We start from the raw sequence: 19,744 nt of genomic DNA on the forward strand, positions 1-19,744 counted from the left end.
ATTGAAATTGTTGACTATCCGACATTTTCAATTTACTTTTAAGTAAGCTTTTACTTATTATCTTATATTGACTTTGTTCACTTCTTTTTCAATTATTATGTTATAAAAAATGTTTCCATGTTTATTTTTTCTGAATTTTCAACCTTTTCCCGCTTATCGACTTATTTTGACTTTCATTTGCAAAGTCAACTTTTCGACTTTTTCCCATAAGATCGTCGAGTTAACAATTATTTGTAACAAAAACGACGACTATAACTTATTTCCACAAAAACACTATTATTCGAATGTCGATTTATATAAAGTAATTAGCACTAGGTTAATAATGGATCCATTTTAATATGTTTTATAGTAGACAGATACACCTTTATAATTGCGCCTTAATATTGTCATTTGACACATGACAAAGCAATCTAAAACAAGCCGCCATTTAATGTTGAAAGCTAAAATCTCTCTAAAAATGTGGCGGCATTAGGTAGTTTGATTATATTCTTAATTTTTTGTATAATTGTTAGCAATTTCGATTTTTTTCTTAAATTTTTCAATTTAAATCGTAGTTTTTTTAATTGAAGCAATTTTCTGTTTAAACCGGCAAATAAAATTTATTGAAGACGCTGACATTGTTAGGGTGTAACGCCGACGTGTAAAATTTGTTAGGCTTTGAATTCTGCTGAATTGTGTTTTGGTTTTCTGTTGTTGTTTGGCTTCACAAATTGTGTGAACAAAATAGAAACGGATTTATTCATAAAAGAATAAAAAATAAATTTTGCAAATAAAAATAGTTTTTCTGTTTCCAAAAAAAAAACTAAAAATATATATAATTCTATATAGAATTAAAAGAAAAACGAAATAAAAATGTGTTAAAGTTGTCTGAAAGCAAAAACAAGCGTCAAGAAAAAAGTAATGAAAATTTTTATTTTTACAATTTTACAAAGTTTGAAGAAGAAAAAATTATCGACCGCAAAAAAATATGTATCATATACATATCTATACATATATACATACGTATGAAAGTGAATATATAAGTACATAATACATGCAATTCTCTCAAAAGTGACTTATGCAAAAAAAAAAAAAAAAATCGTATAAAAAGTGGAAAAGTGGTTAAAAGTCCATATGATAAATATAAAATTAACAATAAAAACAAATGATTCATTTATAAATATTTTTGTCGAGGTGATTGTAAACAAACGTCGATAATTGGAAAAGTTTTAAAATAATAGTGATTTTTTACTACATTTATTTTTTTTGTAAAAAAAAAAAATTTTTAAAGACACGTGACACATTGACAATAATAACAACAACTAATTTTCTTTATTTTGACCAAGTTGTCATTATTAACATCATTATCATGTTTATCATCATCGTTATAGTCATGAATGACATTACGAAAAAAATGAGTTTATAAATATTTGATTCGTTAGAAAAAATTTAATACATACATACATTTTTCTTGGCAAAATCTTTCTATTGCGTTGTCTTATTATCTGTCTGTAAATGGCACATTTAATATCTACATACATACTTATAAACGTATATATACAATTTATGGCTCTTAGCTGTTTTTTGTTTGTTTATTGGCTGACTGGAGTCGTTTTTTACTTGCTTGAGGTATATACGGTGTATATATACAGTGGGTGCCAAATACATTTTTCTCACACCTTTTAAATGAAATACATACATAAATAGGTACTGCTTAAAATGAATCCATATAAATTTTGCTCTGATATAAAATATGGATGTAAAAACAAATTATTGTTGAAGATATTAAATTAAAGTTCAAATTTATCTAATTGTTTATTGTATATGATTCAAACCAAAGTATAACATTCAAACCGTTTAGCCTGCCTATCCATTAGTCCAAAACAACATCAATGATCCAATTTTGTAAAAAAAGCTTTTTATAGAATTGGGTAGACTATAGACAATTGATTAGACTATTATACAATAATATAGACTAGACTATAGATAAAATATAACCTAAACTATAGACTATACTATATGTCACACTATAGACTACACTCTAGACTATAATATAGACTGTAGTAAAGACTATACTATAGACCAGCTCAAGGGTTTGGGCGGGAGTATTTTTTTTACTTATTTTCTTTTTTCCTTTGGGAGAGGGGAAATTTCCTTTTATTCCACCCGTGGATCCGCGCCTGCTATAGACTAAACCTTAGACTAGATTGGACTATAGACTAAACAAGACTATAGACTAGACTATGTACAAAAAAAGCTATAGATTAGTTAATAAATTACACTAGACTATAGGATAAACTGTAGACTAGACTATGGACTGGGCTATAAATTTTACTATATATTAGACTACAGACTGGTCTGTAACCTATAGAGTATAGAATGAATACTAGACTAGATATAAACTATTGGTTAAGTGTAAGACCCTTTTTATTATTTACAGTGGACGTCCACTAGTACGAATTATATAGTGTCAGGACCTTTCGTAATACCGAAAAATTCGTATTATTAAACAACACATTTTGTATGTTTAAATTCAAATAATACACATAAAATAATGGATTTTATTTATTTTTGTTTTATTTTTCATGAAAAATTACATAACGGAACAAAATATAATAAATGTGTATTATTTTAAATAAATTTCTTGTACATAAACAGGCATAAAAGGGACATATTGACGTATATGAATTGTTAATTTTGATAGTCTCGTGAGTCCAATGGTTGAAATGAGATATATGTAGAAGGTTTTAAATTTTAATGTTTTTAAAAAGATGTGTGCCAAAGACAATTTGCAATTTATATATGTGTTCTAAAATGTATTAAAATGTTCAGATTACATAAAACTTTTATTAGAAACTTGAATGGAATATACCACAATTTTCTAATTTATAATTTTCTCTTAAAAATTAGAATAGTTATCCTTAAACCCATTGTTTGGAATGTGGAGTCACACTACTTTCAAAATTAACAGTTCATACATATGTATATAAATATCATTTTACTTATTAAAACATCAATCATTTAACATCGATGTTTATTACATTGTAAAATGATTCTTAGGGCTTTTTCAATAACAGCGCTTTTGAGGCTTCAATATTGTTCTCAGCAGAGTTAATGTCGGGAACTAATAAAATACTTTCCTAAATAACTGTTGATTTGTAAATATACATGCAGTAAATTGTGTGTATAGGATTTTTAAAAATACAAAACACTTGTAATAAATACAAAAAAACTTCAAAATTACTGAGCTTAAGGTGAATGATACCGAAATAATAAAATAAAAACATAATAAAAACTTCATTCATACGTAAATAAAACCAAAATTCCCATAAAAAATGCGTTTTTCGTACTATCGAACAGAAAAATTGTGACTTTATTCGTACTATAGAGTAGACAATGCAACAATTTTGCCATTCGTATTATTGGATATTCGTAATAAAGAGTGTACGTACTATTGGACGTCCACTGTATATACCTTATAACCTGTTATTGGTAAAGTACTAATATTTAATCTTGTACTCAGTTCTGCATATTAGATTAGATTTGTGGTTTTAGTTTACAAATTTGAAGCTAAAAGTGATAAAAATACATATGTATTTTTTAACGTATGCATTTGTTTTTATATTTTTTTTTTCTGATAAAAATTAAATATATTTAGCCTTCAGCTATTATTTTGTGGTCCCCAAAGTATTTACACCCAAAAATTTAGCTCTTGTTATAGTTCTTTATTTTTTATAATTAAACTTTTCTTTTCTAATTTAACGAAAAGAAAAAACTTTAAATGTGGACATATTTCTTAAAATTTTATTTACTGGTGGCCAGCATCCCAAAAACACACATCAACTTTCTTCTTTAACGAAATCGTTAAGAAAAAAGAAATAGTTGAAACTACACCTGACTAAGTAATATTTAACATTTAGCAATGTTCGTGTTTACAAGTAATATTGTAGAAAAAATTACATCCATACTACAATTTCTTATCTCAAGCACAGATTGTGATAATAATTTATAATATAAAAGTAAACAAACACTAAATAAATATTTACATTTTAATTTTTATATAGATTTTTATCTCAAGTTAGTTGTTAAAGAAGTTAAATTAAAAAAAACAAACATTGTAAAGCATTGTGCAAACTTTTTGTCGTTAACTGTATAAATATACATTATTTTTGTATTTTACCCCACAATGCCATATTATTCATTCATTTGCTTATGACTCTTTCTCTCTGGTTTTTATAAGTTAGTGATGATATCATGAGGACGATTTTATTCTGATTATTTTTAAGACAATTTTTCTCCATTATCTTTAGTATTACACATTTTCCGTGTCTCTCATTCTCTTTACCTTGTGTAAGACCATAATTACATTTTCTAAACCATACGGACATTTTTGAAGGACACTTAGAAAGGCTGAGATAGATTAGAGAGTGTGTCAGTGTGTTATTTGTTGCTGTCTTTTAATGTCATCTCTCCATGGAGTTTTCATTAAAATCATTATGAAATTTTATCATATAAAAACAATCAGTGGTTTTTATATTTTTCTTGTTGACATACAAGTAGTATATTTTATATACTACATTAATTTTCGTTATTGTAATTTTTCCATTTCCCTATTTTATTGTTTTTTTTATTGCCACCTGTTGGGCTGGGAGGATTTTTTTCTTTTAATATAGTTTTTTATTATGTTGTATTCGTACAATACTTGTGAAATATGTATTTGTGTTTTCCGTAAGAGGTGTGATAAAAGACCTCGCCTTTTGCACTCTTTAATAGAAATGATGAAAAAGTTTTAAAGATAAAAGTTAAATATGTTATATTTAATAATGTATATTATGGGTTAATTTATTGGTAAAATAATTAAGAAATTTGGTAACAAAAACAAATTTCAATGAAAATTTTCAGACTCTAATGTAAGACTAAACTATATTATAGTCCAGATTATAGAGTTGACTATAGTCCAGACTATAGGCTATTCCAGAGAAAAGCCCTGACTAAACTATAGTCCAGACTATAAATTATATTATAGCCCTGACTATAGATTAGACTTTAGTCCAATAGACAAACTATAGTCCATACTATTGACTTTAGTGTGGACTATAGACTATATTTCAGGCTATAAGCTAGACTATGGTCAAGACTATAGGCTAATCGATAGTACAAACTATAGGCCAATCTATAGTCCATACTTTAGACTAGACTATAGCCCAGAATATAGACAAGACTGAAGACTTGACTATAGCTTAGGCTATAAACTAGACTATGCACTATGCTCCACTTTTTACAATTCACAAGAGTACTTAATATAGACAAGATAATAATTCAGACTATAAATTCGACTATAGACAAAACTACATAAATTCTAGACAATAGGTTAGAATTTTAGCAACGTGATAATAAGAACCCATTATATCTGCCGGAACTTTGAAAGCTGTTTTCAATATTTGTTGTCCACGTAAATGTGTTCATCGAGAACTTAAATATTCTTTTTTCATTAAATACAATTTATATGTAAATTGTTTGTTGGCTTAATGGCCCATACATGTATGAATCAATTATGGAGTTTCTATATACAGAGACAACAACAGTACACACATGAATTTTCACTAATGTTCGATCAATAATATTATTTATAAATAAACGTAAATACTTACACATACATATGACCTTAAGTAAACCCTTGTCTATACGTGGTAATTATAATTTATTTTCTTTTTTTATCATTATTATATTACTCACATGCATAGAATACATATCAATGACGTTAAATAGATAATTATAGCAAATTTCTTTCGTACACAATCTTATCACAGAATAAAGACAATAAAGAAATCTTTCTTATCAATTTACCTAGTTGTTTTTTTAATAAAGATTGCAAAACAATTTGATTTTTATACCCATTATTAATAAAAAAATGGGCGTTCATATTTAGAAATAAACTCATTTCATTAGAAAATTCAAGGAAAGATTACTTTAACAAAATACTTAACTTGGACTTAAAGTATGAAAATCGCAGTGACTAATTATTTTAAAATATAAATAATTTAAAAATTTTAATCGTAATTTTTTATTTTGATAACAGATATGCGAGGGTTACTATTTAAATGTTGATATATAACAATAACGTTTTACGTTAAAGAGTTGTATTATAAGTTTTTATTTTTTGGATAAATTATAAAAGATTCCGATTGAAATTTGTTTTAGAAAAAAATAGTTTCAAACCTTTTAATAATTAGTTTGAAACATTGGCTCTGGACTATTGACTTGATTAATAATCATTTGTTATTTTCTTTTTCAATTGAAAAGTAGTAACCCTCGTATCTGATACAATAATGCTGACATTTGTTTATTCTCACAACATTTTTAAATTGCACTATCTGTTTTTTTTTTTTTTTTCGAATACAAAATCTATTCATTTATTTTTATTTATTTACAGCAATACTTTTTTCGGTTTTTAGTTTATAGTCATCTATATATATAAAATTCTAACGTTACTGACTGACTGACTGACTGACTGATTCACTGACTGATTCATCATCGCACAGCCTAAACGGTTGAAGCTAAAGAGCTGAAATTTGGACAGGAGGTTGGTCTCCCGCCAAATAGATCCACTAAGACGGGATTTTTGGAAATTCGAATGTTTAGGGGGTAAAAAAGGGTAAAAACGGGTAAATTCGGTAACCTTATATCTCCTAAACTAGAAAAGATACAAAAACAGTTTAAAGCTTCTCGCCGTTCATTTAAAAAATAAACGGACAGGTGTCTGGTACTTTTTTAAAATTCGGCCCCTTTAGGGAATAAACGGGTAAAAACTGTATTTTGGTACTTTTTTCGCACCCCATGTATCTTTTAAACCAGTGCACATTCAAAAAATATTTTTGACTCCTTCATAACTTAACGAAAAAATAAAAATATGAATTTAGTACTTTTTGGATATTCGGACATTTAAGGGGTTAAAATTGTACCTATTTTTGGTACTTTTTTCATAAAACATTGTTTTTGGTTTATTAACTTATACATATGAATACATAAAAACGAGCTCCCACTACGATGTTGCAAATTTTTGGAATAGAATTTTTATTTCGTTAATGGGGAAGAAAAAAGTACCAAAAGGGGTAAAAACGAGAAATTTGATTTTATTCAACCACAATGATCCAATTTAGATAAAATTTTTAAATTTAGAAACACTAAATATCCTAATGGGGTGTTATTTTTAACCCCGGTATCAAGTGATATTTTTTTGGTACTTTTCATTCTCCAACTGGTCCTTTTTGAGTTTTCTATGATATTGAAATAGAAACATGAAATTAATAATAAAGGGACTTTTCGCTACTTTTTCGTTCTACACAGGTACTTTTTTGAGTTTTCTTTAAAATTAAACCTAGAAACATGAAATTAAGCATGTAGAGCTCGGAGTAAATGAGAATCTATAAAATGGGACTTTTTGGTACTTTTTCGTTCTTCAAAAGGTACTTTTTGAATTTTCTATAATATTGAACCTAGAAACGTGAAATTAAACATGTAGAGACCGGAGTAAATGAGAATCTATAAAAGGGGACTTTTTGGTACTTTTTCGTCCTTCGACTGGTACTTTTTGAGTTTTCTATAAAATTTAACCTAGAAACATGAAATTAAGCATGTAGAGCCCGGAGTAAATGAGAATCTATAAAAGGGGACTTTTTGGTACTTTTTCGTCCTTCGACTGGTACTTTTTGAGTTTTCTATAAAATTTAACCTAGAAACATGAAATTAAGCATGCGGAGGCCTTAGTTAATGAGAATCTATAAAAGGGGACTTTTTGGTACTTTTTCGTCCTTCGACTGGTACTTTTTGAGTTTTCTATAAAATTTAACCTAGAAACATAAAATTAAGCATGTAGAGCCTTTAGTAAATGAGAATCTATAAAAGGGGACTATTTGGTACTTTTTCGTCTTTCGACTGGTACTTTTTGAGTTTTCTATAAAATTTAACCTAGAAACATGAAATTAAGCATGTAGAGCCCGGAGTAAATGAGAATCTATAAAAGGGGACTTTTTGGTACTTTTTCGTCCTTCGACTGGTACTTTTTGAGTTTTCTATTAAATTGAACCTAGAAACATGAAAATAAGCATTTAGAGCCCGTAGTAAATGAGAATCTATAAAAGGGGACTTTTTGGTACTTTTTCGTTCTTCAAAAGGTACTTTATGAATTTTCTATAATATTGAAAATAGAAACATGAAAGTATGCATGTAGAGCCTGGATTAAGTGAGAAACTATAAAAGGGGACTTTTTGGTACTTTTTTGTTCTTCAAAAGGTACTTTTTGAATTTTCTATAATATTGAACCTAGAAACATGAAATTAAACATGTAGAGACCGAATTAAGTGAGGACCTATAAAAGGGGACTTTTTGGTACTTTTTCGTTCTTCAAAAAGTACTTTTTGAATTTTCTATAATATTGATCCTAGAAGCATGAAATTAAGCATGTAGAGCCTGGAGTAAATGAGAATCTATAAAAGGGGACTTTTTGGTACTTTTTCGTTCTTCAAAAGGTACTTTTTGAATTTTCTATAATATTGATCCTAGAAGCATGAAATTAAGCAACTACAGCCAAGATTAAGTGATAACCTATAAAAGGGGACTTTTCGGCACTTTTTCGTTCTTCAAAAGGTACTTTTTGAATTTTCTATAATATTGAACCTAGAAACATGAAATTAAGTACGTAGAGCCCGGAGTAAGTGAGAACATATAAAAGAGGACTTTTTGGTAATTTTTCGTTCTTCAAAAGGTACTTTTTGTGTTTTTTATAACATGAAATTAACCATGTGGAGCCCGGAGTTAATGAGAATCTATAAAAGGGGACCCTTTAGTAATTTTTCGTTCTTCAACTGGTACTTTTTTAATTTTCTATAATATTGAACTTAGGAACATGAAATTAAATAAAAGAGGTCTTTTGTTACTTTTTCGTACTTCATTGGTACTTTTTGAGTTTTCTTAAATATTGAATATATAAACATAAATTTAAATAGGGGACTTTTTGATATTGCAGATATATATACATTTACAATAATATTTATTTTATTCCATTACGATGAGGGTAGCGAAGCACACTGGGTATAGCTAGTAAATAATAATTAAGTAAATAGTGTGTGAGTTGCTGCGCATTCTTATTGCAAACAAAAAAAAAATTAAAATTGAAACGAGTAAATTGGAAAAACGCCTAACACAAAATTTTTAAATTACCAAAATGTCTTATGAAGATTTAAGGTATTTTAAACAATAAAAATTCTTGTTCCTTTTCCTTCATATTTATATTTTATAAACATAAATTGAAATTATTCATTATATTATTTGCTTGACTATTCATTTCAATAAACTTTTTGTATTTGTTTAGCACTTCATTTATGTATAATCTTAATAAATGTTTATGATTAATAGATTTGATTGTGTTTGAAAAGTACCTCTATTATTTATAGTGAAGTGTTTTGTGTTATTTATGGAACTAGCATATTTGAAATTGTAAAAAATACATTAAAATAATATATTTGTAATATACTTTTGCCATTATTTTTAATAAGAATTTCATCTAAAACTTATTTCAGTTTTTTTTTCTTGTGTGTTTCTCCTTACGAATATTTGGCGGCAAATTGGACAAAATGTTTATTTTTATAGTATTATAAAGTAAATTATTTAAACAAGTTTAAAATTTATTAGGCTATAAATATTTTTTTTTCTATTTTTGTCTAGATTTGTCATTATAAACATATATTTTTTTTGTATATAAATAAAATAATTTCCGATTAGTTTTTAATTATTACACGCAAACAAGAAAAAATATTTAATATGTACAACTTGTGGGGAGAATAAACAAAAATATTTAAAAAAATATCATTTGCAAAGACTAGACTATAGACTAGATTAATAGATATACCATAGATATAGATTATACTATATGCTATAGATTACACTATAGGCTATAGACTAGACTATAGACTAGACTAAAGACTAGACTATTGACTAGACTATAGACTAGACTATAGACTAGACTATAGAGTAGACTATAGAGTAGGCTATGACTAGACTATAGACTAGACTATAGACTAGACTATAGACTAGACTAGACTATAGACTAGACTAGACTATAGACTAGACTATAGACTAGACTATAGACTAGACTATAGACTAGACTATAGACTAGACTATAGACTAGACTATAGACTAGACTATAGACTAGACTATAGACTAGACTATAGACTAGACTATAGACTAGACTATAGACTAGACTATAGACTAGACTATAGACTAGACTATAGACTAGACTATAGACTAGACTATAGACTAAACTATACACTAGACTATAGACTAGACTATAGACTAGACTATAGACTAGACTATAGACTAAACTATAGACTAGACTATAGACTAGACTATAGACTAGACTATAGACTAGACTATAGACTAGACTATAGACTAGACTATAGACTAGACTATAGACTAGACTATAGACTAGACTATAGACTAGACTATAGACTAGACTATAGACTAGACTATAGACTAGACTATAGACTAGACTATAGACTAGACTATAGACTAGACTATAGACTAGACTATAGACTAGACTATAGACTAGACTATAGACTAGACTATAGACTAGACTATAGACTAGACTATAGACTAGACTATAGACTAGACTATAGACTAGACTATAGACTAGACTATAGACTAGACTATAGACTAGACTATAGACTAGACTATAGACTAGACTATAGACTAGACTATAGACTAGACTATAGACTAGACTATAGACTAGACTATAGACTAGACTATAGACTAGACTATAGACTAGACTATAGACTAGACTATAGACTAGACTATAGACTAGACTATAGACTAGACTATAGACTAGACTATAGACTAGACTATAGACTAGACTATAGACTAGACTATAGACTAGACTATAGACTAGACTATAGACTAGACTATAGACTAGACTATAGACTAGACTATAGACTAGACTATAGACTAGACTATAGACTAGACTATAGACTAGACTATAGACTAGACTATAGACTAGACTATAGACTAGATTATAGACGAAACTATAGCCGATAGTTATTTTTTGGGAAAAATTTTCGGTTGATGCAGCTGTCGCTGGGTTGACAATCTTTGGCCTAGTATGACTCGGGTCGTTCCGGAGCGAAGGTCCAATTGTCGTGGGAACTAGAGTGTATCTGTTATATCTAGTACTGTAACTAGAATTTTCCAAGCTTACTTAACGTACATACTAATAAATATTATGAAGAATGCTGACTGCATTCCTTAATTAGTATATTTTTAATTAATTTTTTTTTAATGTCTGAAAGTTAATATCTATAATTTTACACGGTTATAAGTTCAAATTTTTTTCTAAAATTGCTATTGTTCGTTAGTAACACAATACCTATTAAAATGGTGCTAGTAAAACTTTATTATTTTTTACAATTTTAAACTTTATTTAAAAGTTTTAAAATAGTTAAGTAATTACATTTGAAAATTTGTATTTACTATATTAAGATTAAAGATTAACTGCCTTATACAAAAACGATTATTAAAGTTAACAATGGTTTACTACACACTTTTTCCATATAAAAACAGGCTTTAATGACCATTGTTAACTTAATAATCGATTTTGCAAAGGCAGTAATTCAAACTATACTACTCCTGTGAGACGACTACTTTGAAGAGATCTTACTCTCTCTCTCTTTTTATATAAAGTCGACTAACCTAATGGACGAACTAGCTTTGAGAAATACAGCTAATGGTTAGTTTTCCTTTTGAAACTGTTACACAGAAAGTTCATAGAAATTATCTAAATAGAAAAAATTTTGTGATTGATTAATTTTTACAATAAATTAACTGGTAAAACCTTTACTTCTAACTGATTGTTTTTAATTAAAAATTAATATTCACACAATTAATTATTACATGGAAAAATGTACTCAAAATTAAAATTTTTACAACACCTTCTAGTTGACTGACATTTATTGTTTACATTACTACAACGTTAGCTGCTGTTTTCTAATAAACACACGTAAATAGTGTGTGCGTTTTATTGAAGCGGAAAGAAGCCTTTAATTACAATAGAATATTTTCGGTTAATATTGTCTAGTGTGTTGTGTCCATTTGCGTGACTGCTCGTCATCATCCTAACAAATGGTTAACAATGTACAATATATTAATACTATAGACAAAGTAATTTATTATTCTTATATAGGATATTTTTGTAAATTCTGTTTACTGCGATTAGCACTTTTTAATACCAACCGACTAACCAATAGATACTATATAATATATGAAAATGTATGTTAAAAATATTTCTGAATTACTCTAAAGACTAGTACACAGAAAGTAATAAATGTAATTACATTTCGTCCTTTTTAGTTAGCCGTATTTATCTATATATATTCTACTTTTATATAGTGTATGTGTACATGTTGTGTTAAATTGTGGTCGAATAGTAAATGTCATATTGTAACTAAATAAAAATGAAAGAAAAAAAAAACAGTGTTTTGATTTGATTTGAGTATTCAGTATTTTAGTTTAATTTTAGTTATCATTCAATTTAGTTCTCGTTTAAAACAATATATTTAGTATTTATTAGTAACAAAAAACTATTACATATTTCCTATGGAAATGATAACAAATTTTCATTTCAAATAATGTAAAAAAATTGAAAATTAGTAATAGTTTTTTGCTACAGTTAAGTTTTATTATTTAAAGTATATTAGTTTCATATTTTTAGTTAATTACAAAGGCTAACAATTGTTAAATACAGACATCAAAGTATACTTTTGTAAAAGATTGAGTAACGGTTAATAAGAATATAAATTTATATCAGAATTTATCCATCAAATCCGTTCTTTAAGATATCGTGTCATAAAGTTTGAAAGATATGCGTTTTTGGCCATTTTGCAGACGTTATAATAGCGCGTTGTTATATCATCTGAAAGTCCAAACTGTCGGCTTTAATATAAAGGTTTAAACTATCTTATATTGTCTTCATTCTTCTAGATATCTAAAACTGAAACTTAGAACCAATATAAATGACAAATTTGTTCCATAAAACTTTTTTTACTTTTTTATTACTTCAAAATATCTTCTATTTGAAGAGACATCGCCAGTTAAAATTTTAGCTTAAAATAAAGGCAATATCTATTTTCTTAGAATTTATAATTGCTTTTAACTTTGGGTAAAGATATCTCGAAGTAGGAAGAAGATACAACAAATGTTAAATCCTTATTTAAAGGCGACAGATTACACTTTCAGAAGTAATAAAAAATTTTATAAACAAAGATGTCTTCGGTCAGTTAAAGCATGTCGAATATAGTTAAAAATTGGGTTTTTCGGTTACAAACAATTGAAACTGTATTTTGTTTATTTGTGTGTGTGTGTTTTATTTTAAATTCATTGGTATTTAAACCTTAATTAAATCAAAACATAAATTCTGTTTCATTTTACATTTATTATTTCCCAAACATCAAGTCACGTCTTTACACTGTGTTTTTTTTTACATTTTTCTCCTTTTCTTACAAACTAAAACAGAAAATCAATATTTTCTAATAATTTCTTGGGTTTTTTTCTTCTCTTTCCCTTTTTTTTTTTGTTCTATTTGTAGAAGCAATGTTAATATGGAAAACAACTACAATAACTCAAACGGAAGCGGAAACGAAAATTTAAATCATGAACGACGACAACTGCATTTGTGGTGGGGTCAACGTTTGTGGCAAGAATTACGTGGACGCATACATATGCGTACACCACCGCTTACTACACCCTGCGATGATGTTAGGACACCATCGTCCGCCAACTTAGATGATGGTGAAAAACGTGTAATTTTTGTTAATCGGCCGCAAATGCAGAAATTCTGCAATAATCATATTTCGACGGCAAAATATAGTTTTATAAGTTTTCTACCATCGTTCCTATTCGAGCAATTTCGGCGTTATTCAAATTGTTTTTTCTTACTTATTGCTCTGCTGCAGCAGATACCCGATGTATCGCCCACGGGTCGTTATACCACTTTGGTGCCATTGATTTTCATTTTATCGGTGAGTGGCATTAAGGAAATCGTAGAAGATTATAAAAGACATCGGGCGGATAATGAAATTAATCATAGAACGGTGGAGAAACTAAAAGATGGTGCCTGGACAACAGTACGCTGGGAAGAGTTGTCTGTGGGCGATATAGTAAAAATTCCAAATAATACATTTTTCCCAGCCGATTTGATATTAATGTCATCTAGTGAGCCTCAAGCCATGTGCTTTATAGAGACCTCAAATTTGGACGGTGAAACAAATTTGAAAATTAGACAAGGTGTGCCGGCAACAGCCAAATTATTGGAAACTAAAGATTTGATAGAACTAAAGGGGGTGGTGGAATGTGAGCTGCCCAATAGATTGTTGTATGAATTCAATGGTGTTTTAAAGGAGCATGATAAACCGGCGGTTTCTTTGGGACCCGATCAGATTTTACAAAGAGGCGCTGTTTTGCGTAACACCTCATGGATATTTGGTATTGTTGTTTATACGGGACACGATACAAAACTTATGAAAAATTCTACCTCTGCTCCCCTAAAGCGTTCCACTGTAGATCGCCTGACCAATACGCAGATATTAATGTTATTTATGATATTATTGGTGCTTTGCCTAACTAGTGCCATCTTCAATTTCATCTGGACCCGCAACTATTTTGTTTCCGATTGGTATTTGGGTTTGGATGATTTTAAAAGTAAAAACTTTGGCTATAATCTCTTAACATTTTTTATATTATTCAACAACTTGATACCCATCTCCCTGCAAGTTACCCTAGAACTGGTGAGATTTCTACAGGCTCAGTTTATCAACTGTGACATACAAATGTATCATGTGGAATCGAATACTCCTGCTATGGCTCGTACCTCTAATCTGAATGAAGAATTGGGCATGGTCAAGTATATATTTTCAGATAAAACCGGTACCTTGACACGCAATGAAATGGTTTTTAAAAAATGTTCCATAGCCCGACAAATGTATCAGACCGAAAATACTCCCGAACAAAGTTTAGTGGTTCAGCATTTGTTAAGTAAACATCAAAGTGCGAATATTATTAAAGAGTTTCTAGTCTTACTGTCAGTATGTCATACCGTTATACCAGAGAAAAATCCTGATGGTTCGATTACCTATCATGCTGCCAGTCCTGATGAACGGGCTTTGGTAGATGGTGCTAAACAATATGGTTTTGTTTTTGACACCCGCACTCCTCATTATGTCGAGATTAATGCTTTGGGCACTCGAGAACGTTATGAAATACTCAATGTTTTAGAATTCACCTCGACCCGTAAACGCATGTCGGTAATTGTTCGCACTCCCGAAGGAAACATAAAGTTGTATTGCAAAGGGGCCGATAGTGTTATCTATGAGCGTTTGGCCCAAGAAGGTCAATCGTTTAGAGATGTTACTCTCAGCCATCTTGAAGAATTTGCAGCAGAAGGTCTACGTACTTTATGTTGTGCCGTATCGAATATTCCCGATGATGTCTACAACGATTGGCAGGCTACTTACCATAAGGCTTCGACGGCTGTAAATGAACGTGAAAGAAAAGTAGATGAAGCGGCCAATTTGATAGAAAACGATCTTCACCTTTTAGGAGCCACCGCTATAGAGGATAAACTTCAAGAGGGTGTGCCTGAAACAATAGCTTCTCTGCTAGATGCAGGCATCTATATATGGGTATTAACGGGTGACAAACAAGAAACCGCCATTAATATTGGTCACTCCTGCAAACTGATATCACCCACTATGGACATTATAATACTGAATGAAGAAAGCTTAGATACCACACGAGAAGTTATACATCGACATTCGAGTGAATTGCAAACCTCCATTAATAAAAACTGTAATGTAGCCCTAATCATAGACGGCAAGACACTTAAATATGCTTTGAGCTGTGACTTACGACGTGAATTTCAAGAACTTTGCACAGGCTGTCGAGTGGTCATTTGCTGTCGCGTCTCTCCCATACAAAAAGCCGAAGTTGTGGAACTAGTCACTTCTAGTACTAAAGCTGTTACTCTGGCCATTGGTGATGGTGCCAACGATGTGGCCATGATACAAAAAGCCAATGTGGGCGTAGGTATTTCAGGAGTCGAAGGCTTACAAGCTGCCTGTGCATCAGATTATTCCATAGGACAATTTCGTTTCTTGAAACGTTTACTTCTTGTCCATGGCGCTTGGAATTATAGACGTATTACCAAACTTATTTTATATTCATTTTATAAAAATGTCTGTCTTTATGTTATAGAATTGTGGTTTGCAATTTATTCCGGCTGGTCAGGACAAATATTATTCGAACGTTGGACTATTGGCTTATACAATGTGGTATTTACCGCCTTACCTCCTTTCGCCATTGGTATCTTTGAAAAGGTATGTTCAGCTGAAACTATGTTAAAATATCCCTTCCTCTATAAGCCCTCACAAAGTGCAAAACTTTTCAATGTACAAGTATTCTGGGTGTGGATCATCAATGCTTTGTTGCATTCAATCATTCTATTCTGGCTGCCACTGGGTGCCCTACAATCGGAAATTATCTGGTCTAGCGGCAAAATATCCGATTATCTTTTATTAGGCAATTTTGTTTACACCTATGTGGTGGTTACCGTCTGTTTGAAAGCTGGTCTTTCTACCAATTCTTGGACTTGGCTAACTCACTGCTCCATATGGGGTTCCATAGGTCTATGGTTTATTTTTATTGTAATATATTCCAACTTCTGGCCGGTGCTACCGGTGGCAGCCAACTTTTTGGGCATGGAAAGAATGATATTCACCACGCCCGTCTTTTGGTTTGGCTTATTATTAGTACCTATCACTACACTACTAGTCGATGTTATCTTTAAACTTGTACAAAACACCGTATTCAAATCTCTTACCGAGGCCGTACGGGAATCCGAAATACGTAAACATGATCCCGATGATGTTATGAATGAAACACGATCATCGTTTACCGAAACAGCTCGCCTTTTGCGTAGTGTTTTTATAAGACGTGCCAATACCCGGGTTGATACCGATGTTGAATTATCACACGGTTATGCTTTCTCACAAGAGGAAGGCGGCGCTGTATCACAATCTGATATTATACGATCTTATGATACGAATAAACAAAAACCGCGTGGTAACTAGAATAGTAAACAGTATTGGGCAAGACAAAGATTTTAATATAAATTACAAAAATTATATACATACATTAATTATCTACTTACTACGTGCATATACATACTAATACTTACTTGAATATCATACATAATACATATAAAATAAATTCGATAGATTTTTTATTAACTTTTCAAGAAAACACCTTAGTCAAACAATTTATTATTTATTTATAAAGATAATTAAGATCAGCTGTTAAAGGGAGAGAGACAGATAATAAATATTTGGCCTTTTGAAAAAAAATGTTTGCAGTCACAGTTTCATTTTCTAGATTTTAGTTAAACTCTTAACGAAATAATATACCTAACTATAGCGAAGACTAACACATATACTAGACTATTAACTAGATTATAAACTAAATTATAGTCAAGATTAGATAATAGACTTGACTATAAACTAGACCAGGCTAAATATTAGTCTAGTCTTGCATAAAGGAGAGTTTATAGTCTAGTCTATAATCTTATCTACAGTTTTAATTGTACTTTTGACTTAACTAGAAAATGGACTATTAAATAGTCTATAAACTATAGTCCGTACAATACTAAAGTAAATACTAAGCAATAGCTTAGTCTATAGTCTAGTAGTTTAATCAATAGTCTTAAGTATTCTGTCTAAACTATAGTATACAGATTAGTCTATAGTTTGGTCTATAGTTTAGTCAATAGTCTTTAGACTTTAAACTATACTCATGACTATTAACTAAATTATAGATTAGAAAAAAGACTGCTTGCTAGTCAAAACTAAAGTAAAGACACTATACAATGAACTAATAACTATTGTCAGGCTGTAATGAAAACTATCGATTACTAAAATCTTTAAAACGTATTGTTCTTAATAATTTTTGTTATTTTTCAATGTTCTTGCTTAATAACTGCCAAATAGTTTATATTATCTTCCCGCCCCCCATTTTTAGCTGAAATCAGCTATACAAGGGATTTAGTAAAATATTAACTTAGTAAAATATTCAAACGAAAACAAACATATATAGGGAGGAAATTTTATTTCCAAACATTTTTATAGTACATCATATATTTTTACGTTTAACTTTATTGGCAATCAAGCTGTTATAAATGTAATGTTTTTGTTGTAAAGGCAACCTAAAGAAAATTTAAAAAAAAAGGTTTCACATTATTTTCTTATAGCAAATACTTAACAAATTCTCAATTATTTAAAATTACTTTGCGGTTATCACTAAGGATAAAAAAGTGATTCCGATTTGTTCATATCTTTTGTAATATACTGTCCAAATAAGTTGGTATTTTGGGTAATTTTTTTTTTTTAATCTTAACTTTTTTAAGACTTGTATTTTTATTGCATTTAATATTGAATTATCACTGTGTGAAACGCTTTTGTCAACTTTTATTCATTTTAAAGTTATTAATAAAAAACACAGAAATTATATACATAATTATTTCAAATGATTTGTATGTTTAAAGAAATAGTTACTATTGATATTATTACTTTATGTAACATCTACTTAAAGTAACACATATAAATTATTATTAATTTATTTAATTATTGGCATATATACAACATGTATAGTAATTTTATAATATTTGTAGTAATTAGGATTAGTTCAGCTAATAAATGTATGAACAAATTACCTAAAATTATCCCGTTGTCTGTTTCTATGTTAACTATTTTCTTTTATAAAAGTTTTATATCTAATTGATAATCATTTGAGAAAAAGTTCAAAAGAATTTTTGAAAATTCCACTTTTTTTTATAAAAAAGTTTCGAAAATTTACTTTTTTTCTAAAATATTAGAATTGTTTTTGGAAAATATTTCTTTTTATCAGAATATTTTTAAAATATTTTTTGTAGAAAATCTTTAAAATTGTAAAAAAAAATAAAATCATAGAAATTATTTAAAAATTTCTCTTTTTAATACAAAATCATTGAAAATGTTTATTTTATTAACATTTTTCAAAAATGCCATTTTTTATAGAAAATTTTCTGAAAATTCTCTAAAAAATTCGAAAATTTCACTTTTTCATAAATTTTTTCAATAAATTTCTCTTTTTGATTGAAAATCTTCGAAATTTACTTTTTTTAGAAAATTTTCAAAAATTGCTGTTTTTTGGAATATTTTTGAAAGTTTTTTTTATTAGAAAATTTTCCAAAATTTCTCTTTTTTATAAAAATTTTTTCTTTACCATATTTTCAAAAATTTCTCTCTTTATTGGAAAATTTTCAAAAATAGCATTCTTCGAAAATTTCTCACTGTTATAGAAAATGTTCAGAAATTTCTTTTTGCATAGAAAATTACTCTTTTTTATAGAAAAATTTCCGAAATTTCTCTTCATAAAAAAAATTCGAAAATTTCTCTTTTATTCATAGAAAATTTCTCTTTTCCATAGAAAATTTTCTATAAATTCTCTTTTTATAGAAAATAAAATGTGACTTTTCCATAAAATTTTTTCAAAAATTCCCTTTTTTTATTAGAATATTTGCGAAAATTTCTCTTTTTAAGGTTAGGTCCCGCAATTTCCCCCAATTCGTCGTGGAACCTATTCCCTAGTCATTTCAGCCTGAGATTCTCCTCCTCATCTTCGCATAACCTGCCAA

The 19,744-nt window shown here is 28.9% G+C and overlaps 1 protein-coding gene across 4 annotated transcripts; it reads left to right on the forward strand.

Annotated features, from left to right (window-relative positions):
• The first annotated feature begins 675 nt into the window (after positions 1–675).
• Positions 676–18,850, forward strand: LOC119607376 (probable phospholipid-transporting ATPase IA). 4 transcript variants are annotated; one of them, XM_037961252.1, is made up of 3 exons: positions 908–1,173; positions 9,057–9,222; positions 13,610–18,850. In XM_037961252.1, the coding sequence occupies exons 2-3, from the start codon at positions 9,203–9,205 to the stop codon at positions 17,145–17,147; spliced, it is 3,558 nt and encodes a 1,185-aa protein (XP_037817180.1). In that variant the 5' UTR covers positions 908–1,173; positions 9,057–9,202; the 3' UTR covers positions 17,148–18,850. The 4 variants fall into 4 exon arrangements, with proteins under 4 accessions (XP_037817182.1, XP_037817180.1, XP_037817181.1 ...); XM_037961253.1 differs by having other exon boundaries at positions 9,062–9,222; XM_037961254.1 differs by lacking the exons at positions 908–1,173; positions 9,057–9,222 and adding an exon at positions 676–897 and having other exon boundaries at positions 13,610–18,849.
• The last annotated feature ends 894 nt before the right edge of the window (positions 18,851–19,744 follow it).

The sequence above is a fragment of the Lucilia sericata genome, unplaced genomic scaffold (genome assembly GCF_015586225.1).
Source record: "Lucilia sericata isolate MDLA Ls3-8-SP2 unplaced genomic scaffold, ASM1558622v1 Contig000691F_arrow, whole genome shotgun sequence".
NCBI lineage: Eukaryota > Metazoa > Arthropoda > Insecta > Diptera > Calliphoridae > Lucilia > Lucilia sericata.